Genomic DNA, 18,643 nt, shown 5'->3' with positions numbered 1-18,643 from the left:
AAAAATAAAATCACACCCGATATAAATGCTAAGGTGGCCTCTCTTGAATCATGCTGATTTTCCCTTCATTTTTCCATCCATGTTCCCATGTCGTCAATATGCTTGCAACCGGATGTAAATAAAGTACAAAGTGCGCAAAACCTGGACGTGTCTTCCAAGTTCCTACAGTTCTTTTTCACTGTGCATTCGGGTTCCTCACATCCGCTCACGTCTTGTGCACTGATTGTCTCGCTAACAGCCCATAGGGAGTGACCACTTGTCCCTCCAGACTGACCACTAAACACGGCAACATGCGTCTCGACAACAGCTCTGACTTGACAACGGTGCGTTCTACACCAAGCACACGGCGCATTCCGACTGCTGACATTGGATTGGTGTATTGAGGCCTCTACATGCTTTATTCCTTTATGACGCAATTACTAACAAGCCAGTTGGACAAGTTGGACCAAAATCTGTTTGGGTTTTAAATTGCTGTCGTTTCGTTATGTTTTACACACCATGGAAACAGTTACTCACATTTGAACTGACAACCAAACAAGCAGCAGCCAAATATGTAATTTCAAAATAACAAGCCACGACTGGAGTACCGGTCACGTGGACTGGCACGTGCTAAGGTAGAACACGTGGTTAGGGGCAGAAAGCTGAGAAAATTCCCAGAACATCAACCCACAGAGAAGCGCGAGGTTCTTCCTTGGATGGGTTTTGAAACAATCTGGCCATAAGTCAGTCATCAGCAGAGCCTTTAATAGGTGGTTGTGATCGAGTGCGCCCAACTTGTTTTCATTGTTGCACCTGTAATTTACTCAAAAGTGTTGGTGCTTGAAGTGCTGTGTGTCAGAGTGTTGCTGATGACTTTTTAACATAATTGGACCTTAACCTAACATTGAAGAAGTTGTCAATTGTTCTTATCATCCGGAGCTAGATCACTCACAAAAACACATCTTTTAAAAAGATGTATTTGTCAGGGCGGTCCGGTGGTTTGCGCGTCGACCTCACAGTGCAGAGAGAGGTCTTGGGTTCAATCCCCGCTCCGGCTTCCCTGTGTGGAGTTTGCATGTTCTCCCCGGGCCTGGGTGGGTTTTCTCAGGGTACTCCAGTTTCCTCCCACATTCCAAAAACATGCATGGCAGGCTGATTGAACACTCTAAATTGTCCCTAGGTGTGAGTGTTGATGGTTGTTCATCTCTGTGTGCCCTGCGATTGGCTGGCAACTAGCTTCGTTGACTAGCAAGGCCTTTACAATTATGAAGAAATAAAACACTTAAAAACGTACAATATGTATTTTTTGCTCATTAAGTTTACCAGAGGAGGGCACAAGAGGGAAGAAGACTACAGCTCCTAAATGCAAATGTCTTCTTCCATAACAGCATGGAGAAAATCTGTCTCATGCATTCCTTATGTCAGTTTATTTTCCAATTCAGTGGTTGATTTGGCATACCAATTCAGGGAAATCTTTTCTGTTAAAAAAAAAAACATTACGTGATCCCACTTGAGATTTAAAATTTGCCTCTAATGTCTTCGTCAATATTTTGATCATTTTATGTTTTGATTGCCTCAGTCAGGCCATCACCGATGAGTGTTTCTCATTTAGATGTTGACGAATAAAAACAAAACAAAAAAAAAAGCAGCATGCAAAGAAAACGCTAAACAACCAGCCATGTCTTCTCCACACGTGACGGCAACCCACCCCACACACACACACACACACACACACACACGCACACACACACACGCACACACACACGCACACACACACACACACACACACACACACACACACGTACACACACGCACACAAGTAGAGCACAAAGTCTCCCGCCCACCCTGACTGGTCACCCAAACAATGGCAGCTTTCACGCACTATTCTCTCTCAAGTAACAAAAAGGGAGAATTTGAGAAGCAGAGGACTGCTTCATCCTTATGTATCCTCTTCTCGAGAAAACAACAGCAGATGGTTGAAAGATGCAACTTGCCACTGGGAGACCTGACACCGCCTGATGGTGGTCCATTTAGTTTACATTTTAGACACCATATGATTGTATTTCTGAAACTGACCATGTGATATGGTATATCTTCCATCCATTCATCCATTTTCTAATCCGCTTATCCTCACAAGGGTCGCCGGTGTGCTGGAGCCTATCCCAGCTGTCTTTGGGCAGTAGGCAGGGTACACCCTGAACTGGTTGCCAGCCAATCGCATATCTTCAAGATTTCAACGAAGCATTTGCGAATACGTAAAAAAAACAGCGTGTGGAAACATCAAAATGGCAGCTTGGCAATCATTGGTAAATTGAGATGGTGACCCCAAATTACCAGTGATATTTTGCTTACATTCACCTAATCTTCTTTACAATATACAAGAAAATAAATTGGAGGAGACTGGTGCTCTCTTGACAAGTCGTCTGAAAAGTGAGGAATGATTATAATAATAATCTATAATCTGTTGGGCTCATTGAGAGTGTTTAAATACTTTTGATTCCCTTTGCCGTGGGGATGCAACAATATCAGCAACATGGCGATTTTAAAACTGCAACAAAGTCATCGTAGTCATGTCACGATATTAAAAGCAGCACATCTGTTAAATAGGCCAGGTTATTTTCCATTTGTACAGCTCCAGCCCCCACTGGTGGTTAGTTTATTAGCGCGGTTTAATTTGTGTTAGGCATGTTTTAGCCACTTATGTTTAAAATCCATGCTAATCGCCAGATGAATGGGAATGTAACACGTTTGAGTTGCTTCACAGTTTCGGGCACCCGCAGTAGAGATAAGATCTGTCCTAAAAAATCGAGCCCGACCCGACCGGGCCCGAGGGTATTAAAGCCCGACCCGGCCCGAGCCCGATCACTTAGCTTGATTTGCAGGCCCGAGCCCGAAGCAAACCCGACATTTCATATTTTATTTGTGAGTATTTTTGGTAGACATTCACATAAACACGCCCCCTACTGTATGCCTGCTGCCCGGGTGAGAAGCATGGTCCTAGTGTCCGCCACAATTATTTATTAAAAAAAAAAAGTCAGCGAGAGAGAAGCCCAACCCGACCCGAACCCGAACCAATGATTGACATTTTAGGGCCCGACCCGACCCGGTCGGGGTCGGGCTCGGGCGGCCCGATCTTACCTCTAACCCGCAGCGGCTCCTCTCTCTCCTGAGGAAAGAAATTTCATCTGTGCTCTATGTTGCACATGTAACACATTTGACAATAAAGTTGACTTTAACTTGAACTTGTGTACAAAAACACAAAAATGTCATTTTTTCCACTATGCATTATTTATTTGTTTGTTTGTGCAAGATCAATAGTTTTTATACAGTATCGTGAGCTTATTTTTACTTTTTTTAGATATCGACGACTTTCTCACAAGATCGTGATAATTATCATATCATTAGTGTCGCGTGAGGAGCGGAAATTTGGACCCAGAAGCAGACATGAGACTGAACTTCATCTACAAAAATACAAAGTAACTGCAAAGAGCTGGACGCATGTGGCACATAACTTAACTGTATTTATAGAGCACTTTCAAACAGCCAACGCTGCACACCAAAGTGCTGTACATGGAGCAACTAACATATACTGTACAACATAAGGGCGCTGACACTGTACCGGTAGAAAGCGTGACGTATTGACAACTTGTCACTGAGTAATCGGAGTTTACAGTATATACTGTGAGACATGAAGCCTATATGACCAAATAAAGTTCCAAAGCATTAAAGAGCCATTGCAACTGAAACGTTGAAGAACACGTGATAATATCGCATTGCGACATCCGCATATCGTTCCATCCCGAATTTATTGAATGTCTAATTTAAGTTGTGCTGGGGCTGGGCAGTAATTTAATTTCAACATGTATGGCGATAGACACGTGATTGATATCAATTGAAAATGCCTTCGATAAAATGTTTAATCATCAGGAATCAGAAAGCAAACCCCGACCGAGGCTTTGTGTATGTTGTAGTCAGCTGCAGCCAACTCCAAACACGAAGAAGCAGTTTAACCAACGAAGAAGAATCCGCTATACCAAAGAAGTGGAAGCATCCAATCCAATGAAGCAAAAGCAACAAAACCAACAACCAAGAAGTTTGTGCGTGCGTGCAGCATTCTCATGAAAACGAGAGGGTGGCGTCCCTTCATTTAAATAAATGACTCATAAGATTATATTGTTCATACTAACCCGATTAAACACCTACGGATGGAGACATGGTGTACAAATACAGGCGTTCCCTGTCTTTGACATGCTCGCACCAGTGTTCGCCATGTCCCGACCCTCGGCATGGCACTCAAATCAAAATCAGGCAGGTGAACTATTAATGGACCCTTCATGGCAGTAACGAGTCCGCGAAAAAGATAAAGTACAGTGGTACCTCTACTTACGAATGTCTCTTCATACAAAATTTTCAAGTTACAAAACGTCTAAACAGGAACATATTGCCTCTTGTTACGCAAGAAATTTCAAGATACGAAAGGTAAAAATACAGTATGGGCTGCTCCTCGAAGCTCAGAGTTTCCTGAACGCAACATACTTATAGCTGCATTGGTTATTACCGAGCATCATCCTGGCATCCCATTGGCTAAGAGGGATTTCTACCATATGTGTCTATGTGAAGATAGATAGATATGTGTCTATGCAGCATCCTCGTCATTTGCCCCTCGGGCCCTGAGGTGTAGTTTTACGTAAATGTGAATCACCCAGAAAAAATGTTCACCAGTTGGCCGATATGCTGGAGTTTGCATTGGACATTTTTGAAGGATTGTTAAAAGCCGACAAAAGCAAACATCCTTGGATCAGTTCTTCACAAAACGCTAGGCAAAAACCACTTCTGAGAGAGAACATGGACTAAAGAATGCAAAAAACGATGAGGATGCAGTTGAAAGTTAAATGACCATCATTTTTATTCTTGACTGTATTCTTTGTTGTTAAAATTATGCACAACTCTCATTTATTATGCAATAATCTCATTGTAACATGTATTGTTACATATTTTAATGCATTTTTTTGCTTTAAAAAAACATTTATGTCTGAATTTTGGGGCGCTTGGAACGGATTAGGGCATTTACATGGAAAACGTGTTACTACTTACAAAATGTTCTCGTTAAGAAATTTCTTCCAGAACCAATTAATTTCGAAGTAGAGGTACCACTGTAGTCCTAAAACAATTGGTCATCGCTTATGCATGCTCTGCAAGAGTTTTAGTTCATTACACTTACATTGAATGAAGGTTAATATAGCTCTTAACGATACTGCTTTGGGATGATATCTAACACAAATACGCATTGACAATACCCTGATGAAGGAAAAACTGCACATTACGCTACATTTCAATGTACACAAAAAACAGTTCGTTTTTTTATCAATATTTTAAATGTTAAAAAAATCAATAATTGTCAACGTTGACTGATATGAAATACTTTTTAAAAACATTTTTCAGCCATATCGTCCATCCCCACTCAGCACATTATGTTTAAAAAGGCATTTAGTCGTTATATTGACCGGCTTATCTAACTTTTTGAAAGTTGCGCTGATTTCTTATGAAAGATTATGTTACACATGTCAAAATAAAATGACCTAAACTCACATTTTTCTCCTGGTCATTATTTCCAATAGTGAAAATAAATAAATAAATAAATTATATATATCGACAAATATGAAATATTATCGAGATATACTTTTCAGTCATATCATCCAGCTTTACCTTGTAGTTTCATATTTCATAGAAATAAATCATGATGGCAATGTGAAGAATGCTGAAATCTTACAACAGACAAAATGCTGAGAATGATTGTGTGTGTGTGCTTAGTGAACTTGACCTTTCAAGCCCCCAGTGAACTCTACAATTACTGCAGTGAAAGCATATGGAAAGCAGCTTAGGAAAACAATTTCACAGAACGAGAATAAGTTCTGAAATGGAACCAGGCAAAAGGAAAAAAAACATTCTTCTATGATTTATGTAAATTAGTGATAGTGTAGCTTTGGTCTTATAAATAGATCAGCTGCAACAATCTCAATTAGGGGTCGGCAACCTTTTTGAAAGTGAGAGCTACTTCTTGGGAACTGATTAATGCAAAGGCCCACCATTTTGATACACTTGATGTGACTTCTGAAATAACACATTTTCATTTGGCAAAATGTCATCCATAATTAATAATGTTTATAATTTCTCACAATCATTAGGAACAGGCAGATAACAACAGGCAACAATTTATTTTTATGAATCTCTGCCAGTGTTCACATTTTTTAGGTTTCATTTTTTTCCCAATGCATTTCAATGGGTGTCAATGATGAAGTGGCTAGAGTTGCCTCCCATTCAAAAAAAATTTTCAAATTGATTTATTGATAATCAAAACACCAGTTGTTCATATTTGACTGCGGAAACCATCCATTCTCTATTTTGCTATTAAATGAAATGACAGCAACAATCTAGGCCAATTCTCTGCTTACATTTGTCCTGTTAGCTGGGGAGGAAAACTCTAAGGAGCAGCTTGAACGTTATTAAATCCACAAAGCTTCAGGGCAATTCCATCAAACAAGAGAAACAGGTTATGTACCTGTGCAGTGCCACAGTCAAGGTTCTTCTTCTCAGCAGTTTAGCAATGTGGACTATTGTGGTCAACTTTTCAACAAGGAATCAGATTAAACTCAACGTTCTACAGAGCAGAGGCTGCCTGGATGCATCCAAAATTTAACCAACAACAGCTGTGAACTCTTGCAAAGCGTAATCCATACAACATCTCTGTTTGCAGGATATGGAAAGGTAATTAAGGTCACATTGGGGGGGGGAAGGAAACCCTGATTTATAGCCTCAGTTGTTTTGGGGGAGAAATGCCGTAAAGAAGAGGGTGCCATGGGAGGCCCAGGGGTTTGTAAGGAAAAATTTGGGGCTTAACTGCGATGCCATCAATTGCTGATGCTGACCCACATTTCCATCTGTACCCTGCTGGTCCTCATAACCGCTCAACACTCAGCTATTAAAGGGGTTCCAGCTCTGCTGGTGTGACAACCATATTGATTGGTATTGTATCTGTTTAACATGTTTTCATTCAAAATCAATGCCAGTCACACGCCATATCTCTAGCCGAGCAAGGGATTGGGTTTCTGAAAAAAATTGTGATGACAATATGTGAGCGTTTCATAAAGTTAGTTTCAACTAACAGACCACAACCTCTATATTGCTGGTATATCAACGAATGTCTTGTAAATGTCTCACTAAATTCAAATTTGGGACAACAATGTGTCTTTCATTTACAGAGAGACAGGAGTGCAGTCTTTACCACGAGGTGGGCTACGACAGCATTTAATCAACGACAGGAGTCAAAGTAAACCATTTGTACCGTTTATGTGACCAAAAAGTAGTTTTCTTTATTGGGGGGCGGGGGGGGGGCGTATTTAACACAAGTGGTCAAATACGCTTCTTAGTCGTGTGGAATATTGTGTGACAACAACTCGGAGTTTTGCATACAACATACAGAATTCAATCCAGTTAAAATGGCGAAAGAAGTGTTCTGAAGAGTAACCGAGATGATAGGATAGACAGCGCTCAATGAGTAGACGCCACTGGAGTCTGTTCGTTTTGTCTACACGCGCCACATCACCATTCGTAAAGAATACGCCATAAAGCAAAACAAAGCCAGATTAGTGTAAGAAAGGTTCAGTTTCACGCGCTGAGCAGATGAATAACCTATACAAACTGACCGTGTACCCATCGTGTTTCTGGTCATTATTCACGCGTTATAAGAATAACAAAAAAAGAAAAGGCAGGTTCCTTGTTCAAGACCCACACAAAGTCAGAGAAGAGCGTTGATCACTTACTGATTTGGAAGAAGTGCAGAGAAAAGTTGTAGCAGTTGAATGTGTGTAGCTGAGAGCTCTGTGCGGCTCCTGTCTGCTCTAAGCGGGCTTCTGACCGTAGTGTATAACCACAACCGACGCCGACAACAATTTAGCTGCTGTCGGGGAGGCTCAAGGTGGGTGGACAGTAAGGGCATCTCCTACGTTCCCCCCCATGTGGCAGATAAAGGAATTAGCATGTCGAACACCCTCCTTTAACTCCTAAATCCCCGCAACGCCACCACGGCACCCAAGGATACGTTTATCAGCACAAAAACGCACACAGTATCTACACTTAAATGGACATTCTCTGCTTTCTCTTCATCAGGAAAATGAAAATGTAATTAGTTCAGATGGTTTTTTAACACTATTCACAGTATCACAGTGAGTATGTATTCATTCATTCATTCCCTTGACTCGAATCACTATACAGTATGGCAAAGGTGTCAAAGTCAAGGCCCGGGGGACCGATCCGGCCAGCTACGTCACTTTATCTGGCCCACTAAAGCAGATCATGTGTGTCATCTGTACTTAATGTCAAATTATCATGTGTGTAACACCGACAGTTTGCAATAATTTTGTTACGCTGTTGACACCCACTTGAACAATAATTGAGCAACAAACAAACAGTTGAGTGATTTAAAAATTACTAATCTATCAATTTGTTATGTATAAATAATAATATGATGATATGATTATGTAAACATTCATTCAACTTCACTGTCTTAACGGCCCTCCGAGAGAAGATGTAACTCCAGTGTGGCCCATGGCAAAAATGAATTTGACATCTTACTGTCTTAACGGCCCTCCGAGAGAAGATGTAACTCTCTGCAGTATGGGATTAGTAGACTGTAGTACACACATGCACAAATCTCTATCTATCTATCTATCTATCTATCTATCTATCTATCTATCTATCTATCTATATCTATCTATCTATCTATCTAGCTAGCTAGCTAGCTAGCTAGCTAGCTAGCTAGCTTTGCATTCACAAATAGCTAGCTACCTAGCTAGCTATTTGTGAATGAGTGCCTTATTTGTATCAAATTCGTAAAATACCTTCAGTTTAATGTGACTGTTTAATGGGACCCACCTCTCCGAAGGAGTCTCCCTGCAGCGTTTTCATTTTGTTTAATGAATTTTATACCATTGTAACGAATATTGTACAGTACAATATTGTGTCAAATGTTCTCCACTCTGCATCCATTGGAGCATGGTCATCCTGGAATGGAAAGCGGATCGGAAAACGGATGGATAAGCTTCATCAAACCTTTTCAATGGAGCATGTCCCATTACGAGACACAGTGAACGCCACACGAGCAAGGAAAAGTCCCTCTATGAAAGAGACCTCAAACAGACCTAAGACGTGATGTGGAGCGGTATATCAGCCTTGGTTGGGTTGGGAGAGTGTGGCGATCAGAGAAGGATGCCATAACTGCCAACCCAACGTCCCACATCCATCACATTACCGGAATAAGACCGCAAATGTTTGACACCTGTCGCGTTAATACAAGTAAAATGGATAAAATGTCTGTCCAACTGTCCATCTAGCGTGCGACGCTCAGAACAGTAAGTTACTCAAGTAGACGAGCTGATTATAAATCAACCCTGACCATCAGCTTTATCAAAAAGGAATTATTTAAGTTTGCTCTTAAATATCAAGAGACTGTCTGTCTCCAGGACCAGACCTGGAAGATGGTACTACCTCCCGTACTATTTTTCAGATTCGGAGAACCATAAGTACAGTCACTGTTAATTTTGGGAACATCGTGCTCTGATAGGTTGCTAAGGCATCACAAGCAATTTAAGGTATGATAGTGCCTTCTCGTTTGGTTCTTTGTAGCAGAAAAAAAGGACTTTACTTTAAATTCAGTTCTAAATCTTAGAAGAAGGCATTACAGTGAAGCTAGCACTGGGGGAATATTATGTATTATTATCATTATTATTGTTAGTGTTATTGTTAGGCACGCTGGCAACTTGCTGGAGTAGCCTGCGAAGAGAAAGTTTCAATAATCCACCCCAGTGGTCATAAAAACATTTAATAACTTTTCAGCATAGTAGAAATAAAGTAAAAAAATCCTGACCATAGGTGAATTTCTTTGTTGAATGAGGATAAAGATAAGATAAAAGATCAAATTCTTCATTTTCACTGCAAAGATTGTCAAACAGCATTCATCACTTAAAATTAATAAGATAGAAAGACTTTCCCTTTACTGCTAAAATTGTATTAAAATGGACATTAGAATGAAAAATAAACATTCGTGAATCCCCCAACAAAAAGAATACTTTTTTCCGTCAATCCTATTCTGTTGCTCACTGTCCTACTTGAGCGGCTCACACCATTCAATATTGACTGACCTGTTTGCAAAGGGGCGGGCAGTGGTAGTCGTAGTGGTGAGGTCAGAGTTGGTCTGAACGCAACAATAGGCCCCCTCACACCACATACAGTCAGTGGTGGAGAGAACGTGAGCCACAGTCACATTCTAAATGGTGTAATTCTGTAGCTTTCAATGTCACAAAGTTGAGATCACAGAGCAACACTCAATGTCTCATTGTCTAGGATCGTAACTGCACATGTTAGGCAACAAACAAAGCAAGTAACAGTTTCTCAGCCATGGCCCCTGCTTCACACAAGTTGTCTAACAGATAAATGATGCTCAGGATTAATGACTGAATGACCAGAGCTGGTAAGATGAAGGCTGAACTCAATGACCTCAGTGAGTGAACAGTTGACGGGCAGCTCGTGGTCGACTGGGGAGCACGTTCCTCTTACAGTGCAGAGGTGCAGGGTTTGATTCTGGCTGCGGCCTTCCTGTGTGGAGTTTGCATATCCTCCTCGTTGCCTGTGTGAGTTTTCGCCGGGTACTTCGGTTACCTCCCACATTCCAAAAACATGTGTGGTAGGTTAATGGAACAGTCGAAATTGTCCCGAGTTGTGAGTGTGAATGCGGATGGTGGTTCGTCTATGCGTACCATGCGATTGGCTGGCAACCAGTTCAGGGTGTCCCCCGCCTATTGCCCGAAGACAGCTGGGATAGGCTTCAGCATCCCTGCCACCCTTGTGAGGATAAGCGGATCGGAAAATGGATGGATGGATACTCATAAGGAGTGGGAAAAAAAGCATATATATATATATTTTTTTTATCCCATTCACCTGTTCCAACAATACAATTTCCTGACTGGATTAAATTTACGGTTTCAAATAATACCTAAACTCAAATAGGAAAACAAAACAAACAAAACAAACAAGGTAACAGTCCAATAAAACATAATAAGTCTACTCCATTAGCATCTGCACTGTTCATTCTTTTCAGAATTAATAAGGACATTTTCTTTGTATCTTTTCTTAAACGGATTCATGCTTAAACATTGTTTCAAGACTGAATTTAAGTTATTGTGTTGTCTTAAAGAAATGTTGCAAGTAGGCCTGTTCCAAACAAATGTTTTTGGAATCAGTTATCCTTTCGAATATTCCATCGATAACTCTGGGACTCCCATTACAAGTGCCATCAATGGCTGCTGCGCTGGATGTGAGGCCTTATTTCACAAAGGATCCAGCAGTGACGCTTGCCTGCTACTTATTTATCTATCTTACACATTTCTCACAATAATCACTCACATTACACTCAAACACGACGACCACTTAAATATTGAGATGTGCTCTGGAACATGCTATGCTAAGCTAAGTTCGCTAGAGAAGTATTAACTAGCTTGGCCAAAGGTCCTCTTTTGCTCAGACATTTTCACTTTTCTTACCCAGTGTCTGGGGCATCCAGGAGGGTTTTATAAATTTATGAAAATGTCCAGCTTTAATTGGTTGTCACGCGACCAATTAGCATGTGTTTAATTTGACTGACATTTTGCGCAAAAAAAAAAAAAAAACAATTATGAGGAAGAAAACTAAAGACTGCGGTAATTTTCTTTTCTTTGTTAAATTACTTTGTAAAATCCTTGCAAGACTACTGTTTTATTATTTACATTATTACACTGAAAAGACGGTAAGAAATAATTTGTTAAAGCTGGATTTTCTGGAGAAGAGATACCTGTTATTAAGAACATTGTCATATTTAAGTTAGACTTCAAAACATAGCTCCTATTATGTTTTTTTTTTCTCATCAGAGGAGGCATAATTTAAATTAGGGCTGAAAAATATATGCTAAGGTTATTGGGGCACATAACAGTGAAGCCAAAGAGGTTGAAAGGCATGAATATTGTTCCATAAGAGTCCACACCCCTCTCCTGGGGTTCTAATCTATACCATTCAACTAATTAGGATAAATTTGCCACCCATTAGTAATGTGGGAATTTATGTAGAGCGAGTCCACCAAACTATTTCAAAAACTGTCTTTCACACCCTAGGGACAGTTGCAAGATTTTGGAAGGAAAACTGGAACAGTTAAGAATAAATACAACATTTTAGGAAGAACAACCATCCTTCTGTCCTTAGTTTACTCTGAAGACTTGCGCAGAATGGAATCAGCCAGGGGATGGGGTTTGGGTGGTAGCTGCTGATAGCAAGCTGTCCACACACCTCTGAATGAACATCAGTCATGCTGGAACGGTACTTGTACTTCATGTTTTTATGAATGGCTCAAAAATGCTGTTGCACATTCCCAATTTAATAAGAGGGCCCCGCGCCTCACACCGATGTTCGAGTGGACCACTTCTCTGTCTAAAGCAGGGGTGCCCAAACTTTTTTGACCTAAAATCAACTTTTCGTTCAACCAACCTCCCGCGATCGGCTTCTTACCGCGCATACGCACGCTCGTACACACAAATGCCATGATGAGCAACAGCCATAACGGCCCCGAAGATGAACCAAACAGAAAAATAAAGTAGACAAAAGAGTTGATAACTTTGTGAAAATAATTTCCTGCCGACCTTAGTGGGAGACCTGACGCGGATGCATGCGACGCACTTTTGCAGCCTGTTTACTATCGCAGCTCACGTGTACCGTTTTGAAATGCTTCTCTTTGCGCTCCAGATTCCCATTCTTTGCCAGTGCCATCGGTGAAATGCAGATGAAACAAACTCTGAATGAGAATAATAAAAGATATAGCGTAACAGCTCTGACCACAAGCTGCAATTGCAGACTGCTGAGCGCTTCAGGTGACACAGGTCACGCACCACCATAGGTTTAAGGTGACCTGCTTTATTTATTTTTAAATACTTTTTGTGAAAGTGAGACTGATAGGATGATTAGGGTGCAGTGTGCATTAACACAATAAGTATATTACAGACACGCACAGAGATAGACAAATGTTTTTTATTTCCTCTACACTCCTTGCGATCGACTTGGGACCAGTCCGTAAGCTACTGGTCGATTGTGATCGACGTAATGGGCACCCCTGGTCTAAAGCGTCATTATCCACAAAAAAAAATCCTCTCACTCTGTGTGGGTATATTTGGCTTACTTGGTCCCCGGAAGTGTTTTTTTTTTTTTTTTTTTTTAAGTTTAGAGTAGACAAAACAAAATGGAAACTGCTCGTTTTGTTAGAGTCCTTGTATGCACATTGGTAGTGAACAGTGATGTAAATAGACGGTGCCACCGGTGCGATGCACCAAGACCCCAGATGGGCACCAAGTGGTCCATGAAGGAAGTCGCTGAAAAACATCCATTATCTGAATCGCTTATCCTCACAAGGGTCGTGGGCGTGCTGTCCAGAATTCCCAGACTTTTTTTTTTTTAATCAACTGAACATTCCTAACCACTGTACGGTCTCAAGTGAAAAAGACGTTATGTTAACTCATTCAGTACCAGCCAATTCTAGACCCCCTTTTTTTTTTGACCATAAGTCTTGGAAAATTTGAAAAAAAAAACAAGTATCTGGGGTTGAACATGTGGAGTGTGAAAAGACAAATCTGTCTTTGGGAGTGAATGAGTTATCGAAATGTGTTTTGTATTTAAAAAAAAAAAAAAAAAGAAGTCCGTTTTGTATGCATACAGTTCTCATAAATTTACATCTGGCCATCATGCGCTCAGAAGTTGAGGGGCTGTCATTCGCTGAAATTTATTCTGCGTTACATGCAGGCAGGCTTAAGCACTAGGCTAGGCATATTTGAATACATTGGCCTGCCATGTTTCAAACACCGATAGGTGCCATTAAAAAGGACATTCTTTTGATAGATTGTGGAATACTAATGGGAAAAAAAAAATCATATACAGTGCATAGACAACTGGTCACTTTAATGTCAAAGAGGAGCAGTGGCACATGAGCATGCATTCTCAAGACAAAGAACTCCCAATCAAGGACTTCGTTATTTATAAAAAAAAAATTAAAAAAAAAATAAAAAAAAACGGGGGGGTTAAAATTCAGAAAGTGCATGTGGCGGTTAAAAACAAAAAGGGGGAAAAAAATCAAAACAATTTTTTAAAAATCAAGGGGCATCAAGACAGGCTGCCAGGTTGCTGATAAGCGGTGAATTGAGTTGTGGAATCTGGCTGATCTTCATCAACTTGCTGCTTGAGTACTTATTCCTGACAGCCTGCCAAGAGAGAAGCACTTTTCACACCGTTTCTCTTGTCACCTTCATTGTGCTCACCAGCCACTCACCTGGAATTTAGTTTTCCCACCATTTACCCTCACAACATTTTTGGCGATGTGCTGCATGATGGGCTTCAGGTGGGCCTCGCTATATGTCGAGTAGTGTTCCTGTGTGGTTGACTGTAGGAAGGCAAACAAACATTTATGAAAGAGGAGTCCATTAAATCAATTAAGTCTAAACACATCTCTGGTCCTCTACTCTCACGGGTAAAATTGCAGACTACTGTCCAACTCACCCAAGGGAGTTCATTCAGCAGCAGCTGAGAGAGGCACAGAGCCGCTGCAGCGATCTCAGAAGGGCGATAATGCACCATTTCGTAGTCAATGAGGGTCAACTCCATCAGATACTTGGCCAGCGTGTGCCTTTCCACATCAGACTGGATGAAAACAAGTGTCCAAGTAAGACATTCATCATCATGTGGATCTGTCCAAGTGGACATTTGACAGACACCGAACTGTTCCAACTGCAGTTTGGACACTTGAGCAAATCAGCCACTACAAATCTCACATTGGCCACTTTTGAAGCTCTCCTGAGGAAGTGTAGCGGAAGCGGACGTCCAAGCTGAAAGTTGAGGCTCTTTAGAACCAGTTGTTCCATCTCCAAAATCTGAGCATTGGTGAACGCGCTGTCCGTAACATAGGCAAAGTCTCCCACTATCGGAGGATAAGTCTCCTCATACTTGGAGGCAACCAGCATTGCAGTCACACCGACGAGCTGCAGCTTTCTACGAGAGACTGGCTGGATCTGTGGGGCAGCAGGATGACCACTTTGGATTCTTTGGGGTTACAAAAGTCCACGATACTAAAAATTGAGATAGCTCCTACCTGGAGAAATCGGTCAAGGACCGCAACAGAGAGATACAAGGTCTCTTGCAGCAGCTGGAATCTGGAATGAACCTGAACCATCCAGTCAATAAGAAGGGCTCGCATGCGGTCAGTGATTTCATAACCCTGCATGTAGTTGGCATGTACAGGCTGCTCTACCTATGCAAAAGGTTAACGAGACACAGCATATCAGGCATCGCATCGTACAACAAAGTGAACCCAGTGAGAAGAGATTACCTCCAATTGGTGCAGATATCTGTAGATGTCTTTTACGTATTCGGAGCACAGCTGGGGCATGTTGGCATCATCCTCATCTACATCATCCACTGGGAGCAGTGCATTGGAGAAAGCCTGGCACAGTTCTACCTCCTCCTCTTCCTTCATGGACACATCAGTTGATGCCTCTGAAACCAGAAGGGTGTCTGCTGCTGCCTTAACTTGAAATGGAGCAACGGCATTGACTTTCCGAACTCCAGTTGCTTTGCCATGTCCCCTTTCCTGGAGACAAAGGTTTGGAGTGAAGCAATGAGGTAGCGGGAGGAAGAAAAAAAAAAAAAAAAGACATTTGACTCAATTTCATCAGAATCAGAATCATCTTTATTGGCCAAGTGTGTAGAACACACAAGGGATTTGTCTCCGGTAGTACACACTGCACTAGTATCACCATAACCAAGGACATGACAAATAAGTATGGAAGGACATTCCGTAATGCAAGTGTACCGTTGTGTGGTGGTACCACCCAATGACAACTGTGAGACAATGTGCAAAGTATCAAAACAGTGGTAGAATACTATAACAGTTGTACAGTTGGTGCAGAAAATCATTGCACCATTCATATTGGCACTCATGTAATAACTTATTACTCTACCAACTGTATCACTGTACTACAGACCATTTGTGGGACAAAAAATAAATAAATAAATAAACCTTATCTGATCTTAATATTTCTTAACCATGCATGTACATGGTACAATTGTGTTTATAATCCAAAGGCACATTTTATTTTGTGGCTTCTCTACCAATACTAGAGTGAGTCAAACAACTGTCAACAAATTCATTTTGTGTTTTATATTTGGCCAAGAAAGATGGACCCGATTTCCCTTCAAACCAAGTTGCAGTGCACCTTCAATAAATGCAGGGCAAGCCTTGTTATATTATAGACTCATTTGTCTTTTTCCTAACATGAGACAAAGTATTTGTATTTAGATTACATGCAAGCCCTGAAGCAAGCCATTTAATAACGAAACACATTGCTCAAACAATGCACAAAGTTCTTTGTAAAAGTTTGTGCATTGACCCATTCAAGAAAGTTTCTGTTCACAAACAAGAACTTGTTTGTAAAATGGCTGATAGAAGAATGGAAATGGGATAACAATTTACTACACTAAGTACATACTGCATGCTGTTGTCATAGCTTTGAAAACACTTATTTTATTTACGTCATTGCTTTGTGACTGCAGCCACAAAGTAAAACTCATGTCAGAATCGTAACACAGAAGCGCGAGAGTAGACCAAAGGTGGACGACCATTCACTTTCGCTGTTCGACCTTACCTTTATGTTGACTCCTGACACGAGCACATTGGTTCGCTCGACGAGAGCAGCTCGCCTCGTTACAGCTGCTGTTGGTTTAGTCATCTTTGGGGGGTTATCAGTCACTGGAAGCTGCTAAAATACATTTTAAAAACGTTTACGTTAAAGTACAGGTACATTTACGACAACCAAATGTACTGTAATAGCATTCGCTTAGTTTAGGTGAGCTTTAAATATTTTGTTTTTCTTACCACACTCCGGACTTCCATGGACGACATGGCTGCAAAAGGGGGAGCACAAACTCTAAATTAAACACGGCAATTAAAACATAGCTAAACGTGCCTTTTAAAACTACTGGACTGGCTATATTCGTTTAAAACGTCTGTTACCGGAATTCGCAGCCTGTTTTAAATGTAGCTCCGTCACATTTGATTGGATAGACGACATTAGTGCTGCGCTTCTGATTGGATGAAAATATGGGGTTAAAGGTTAACTGATACGCAATAAAATATAGTTCCACAGAGAGCTCTGGAGCAGCACGACTAATCTATGCGTCTACATATTGGCATTTAGGGGCGGGGGTGCAACGTTCCATTCAAAAGCATTGTCGACCAATTTTCACGAGATTGGCTTTCTTTTTTTTTTTTTTTTTTTACAATGCCCAAACGTGTGCTAACAACAAGGAAGACTCGGGGGTACGTTTCGTTCATAACATGTGAAATGTTGTTCACAGTTGCCTCGAAACTACGACGTTGTTGGTCAATTTGCCGTCCACACACAAAACGCCCTAATCATTAGGTCATCATGCTTGCCGTCTCATAACTTTGAGTGGCCACAGGCACTGATCCCAAAGGGGGCGTGTCGTATATGTTAAAGTCAACTGTCTACGCACGGGACCTCGAATTCCTTCCACTTACCCATCCATCCATTTTCTAAACCAGGGGGGTCAAACTCAGTTTTGTTGCGGGCCACATCGTAGTTATTGGAGCTGGACGATTATGGAAAACTATCATCGCGATTATTTTGATTGAGATTGATATCACCATTAATTTATTTCAAAATTTAAGATTTGGTCAACCACTACAACTTAACTTCTAAAAATATCACCATACTCTCGCGCCCTTGCACGATAAACACTCTTTTTGTCAAGTACAAACTGACTTTGTAAATATAATGTGAAATTCAAGCCTCTTGCATTTTCATTCTGCTACATCTACACCTTGTACGCATTGCATCTGTGCATACATTAACGGCTGGAATAAGCATTACCCCCCTAACCCCCCCCCCCCCATCGGTTTTATTTATTTATTTTATCTTGTGTTATTTTCACAAGTGTTAGGACTTAGTGGACTAACTTGGGATCTCGGTGATTGTATTTCGACTGCGGTCAAGCCAGCCTCCACTCGCAAAATTGAAGTCAAGTGAGACGCCACTGCGATTGTCTTTTTTTTTTTTTTTTTTTTTAATAATCTTTATTGAACAAGTCAGAATACAATTCTCAGTAAACAGAAAGCCACTGCGATTGTCAGTGCTCTGCATTACGGTAATCTGCCGCCGGCGAGTGGCGTTAGTCACTGCATAAACGTCATTTGTTTGGGTTGAAAGAAATTAATAAAAATATAAAATAAGTACTTTATTGTTTTATTGTTTATTGAACATATAGCACATACAATAACAGATTGACAAAAGTGAAAGCAAGTAAAAATTATAAAAAGAAAAGAAAAATAAAGACAGACATCATCACAGTTTTATGTTCAAAGGAGTAGGAAGAAGTAAATAACTTATCTAGTCCTACCCCTTGTTATGTAACAGTATATCTTTTTTCAATACAAAGAAGAAAAAATCTACATATCATCAAATACTTTTACCCTGATGTGTACTGTACTATCTATTAATACACCTTTCGGTTTGTATATATAAGATAA

General features: G+C 40.7%; 2 protein-coding genes across 4 annotated transcripts in view; both read right to left on the bottom strand.

The window, feature by feature from the left end:
- The window catches only part of LOC109514393 (CD82 antigen-like), a 38,516-nt gene extending 30,530 nt beyond the window's left edge, over positions 1–7,986 (bottom strand). The window contains exon 1 of the mRNA XM_019867462.1: positions 7,800–7,986. The gene's annotated coding sequence lies outside the window, so the exon portion shown is untranslated. The remainder of the gene's footprint in view (positions 1–7,799) is intronic.
- ccnb2 (cyclin B2) lies at positions 2,995–17,136 on the bottom strand. 3 transcript variants are annotated; one of them, XM_019867459.1, is made up of 9 exons: positions 16,970–17,136; positions 16,740–16,853; positions 15,425–15,685; positions 15,188–15,346; positions 14,871–15,107; positions 14,599–14,739; positions 14,372–14,482; positions 14,193–14,303; positions 2,995–3,012 (listed from the first exon to the last, which is right to left on the bottom strand). In XM_019867459.1, exons 1-8 carry the CDS (start codon positions 16,994–16,996, stop codon positions 14,196–14,198), a joined length of 1,158 nt encoding a protein of 385 aa, XP_019723018.1. In that variant the 5' UTR covers positions 16,997–17,136; the 3' UTR covers positions 2,995–3,012; positions 14,193–14,195. The 3 variants fall into 3 exon arrangements, with proteins under 3 accessions (XP_019723018.1, XP_019723017.1, XP_019723020.1); XM_019867458.1 differs by lacking the exon at positions 2,995–3,012 and having other exon boundaries at positions 13,984–14,303; XM_019867461.1 differs by lacking the exon at positions 2,995–3,012 and having other exon boundaries at positions 13,984–14,303; positions 16,740–16,850.
- Between the last annotated feature and the right edge of the window lie 1,507 nt (positions 17,137–18,643).

Source organism: Hippocampus comes, unplaced genomic scaffold (assembly GCF_001891065.2).
Source record: "Hippocampus comes isolate QL1 unplaced genomic scaffold, H_comes_QL1_v1.1 scaffold2, whole genome shotgun sequence".
Classification (NCBI taxonomy): Eukaryota; Metazoa; Chordata; class Actinopteri; order Syngnathiformes; family Syngnathidae; genus Hippocampus; species Hippocampus comes.
The sequence above is the reverse complement of the archived record's forward strand: the minus strand, read 5'-3'. Positions and strand labels throughout refer to the sequence as shown.

Coding starts and splice junctions, on each gene's coding strand:
- ccnb2 (XM_019867459.1), bottom strand. CDS start 16,996: ATGTCGTCCATGGAAGTCCGGAGTGTG. Junction 15,686..16,739: donor TGTCAGGAGTCAACATAAAG/GTAAGGTCGAAC, acceptor CTTTGTCTCCAG/GAAAGGGGACATGGCAAAGC. Junction 14,483..14,598: donor TGCTGAATGAACTCCCTTGG/GTGAGTTGGACA, acceptor GCCTTCCTACAG/TCAACCACACAGGAACACTA.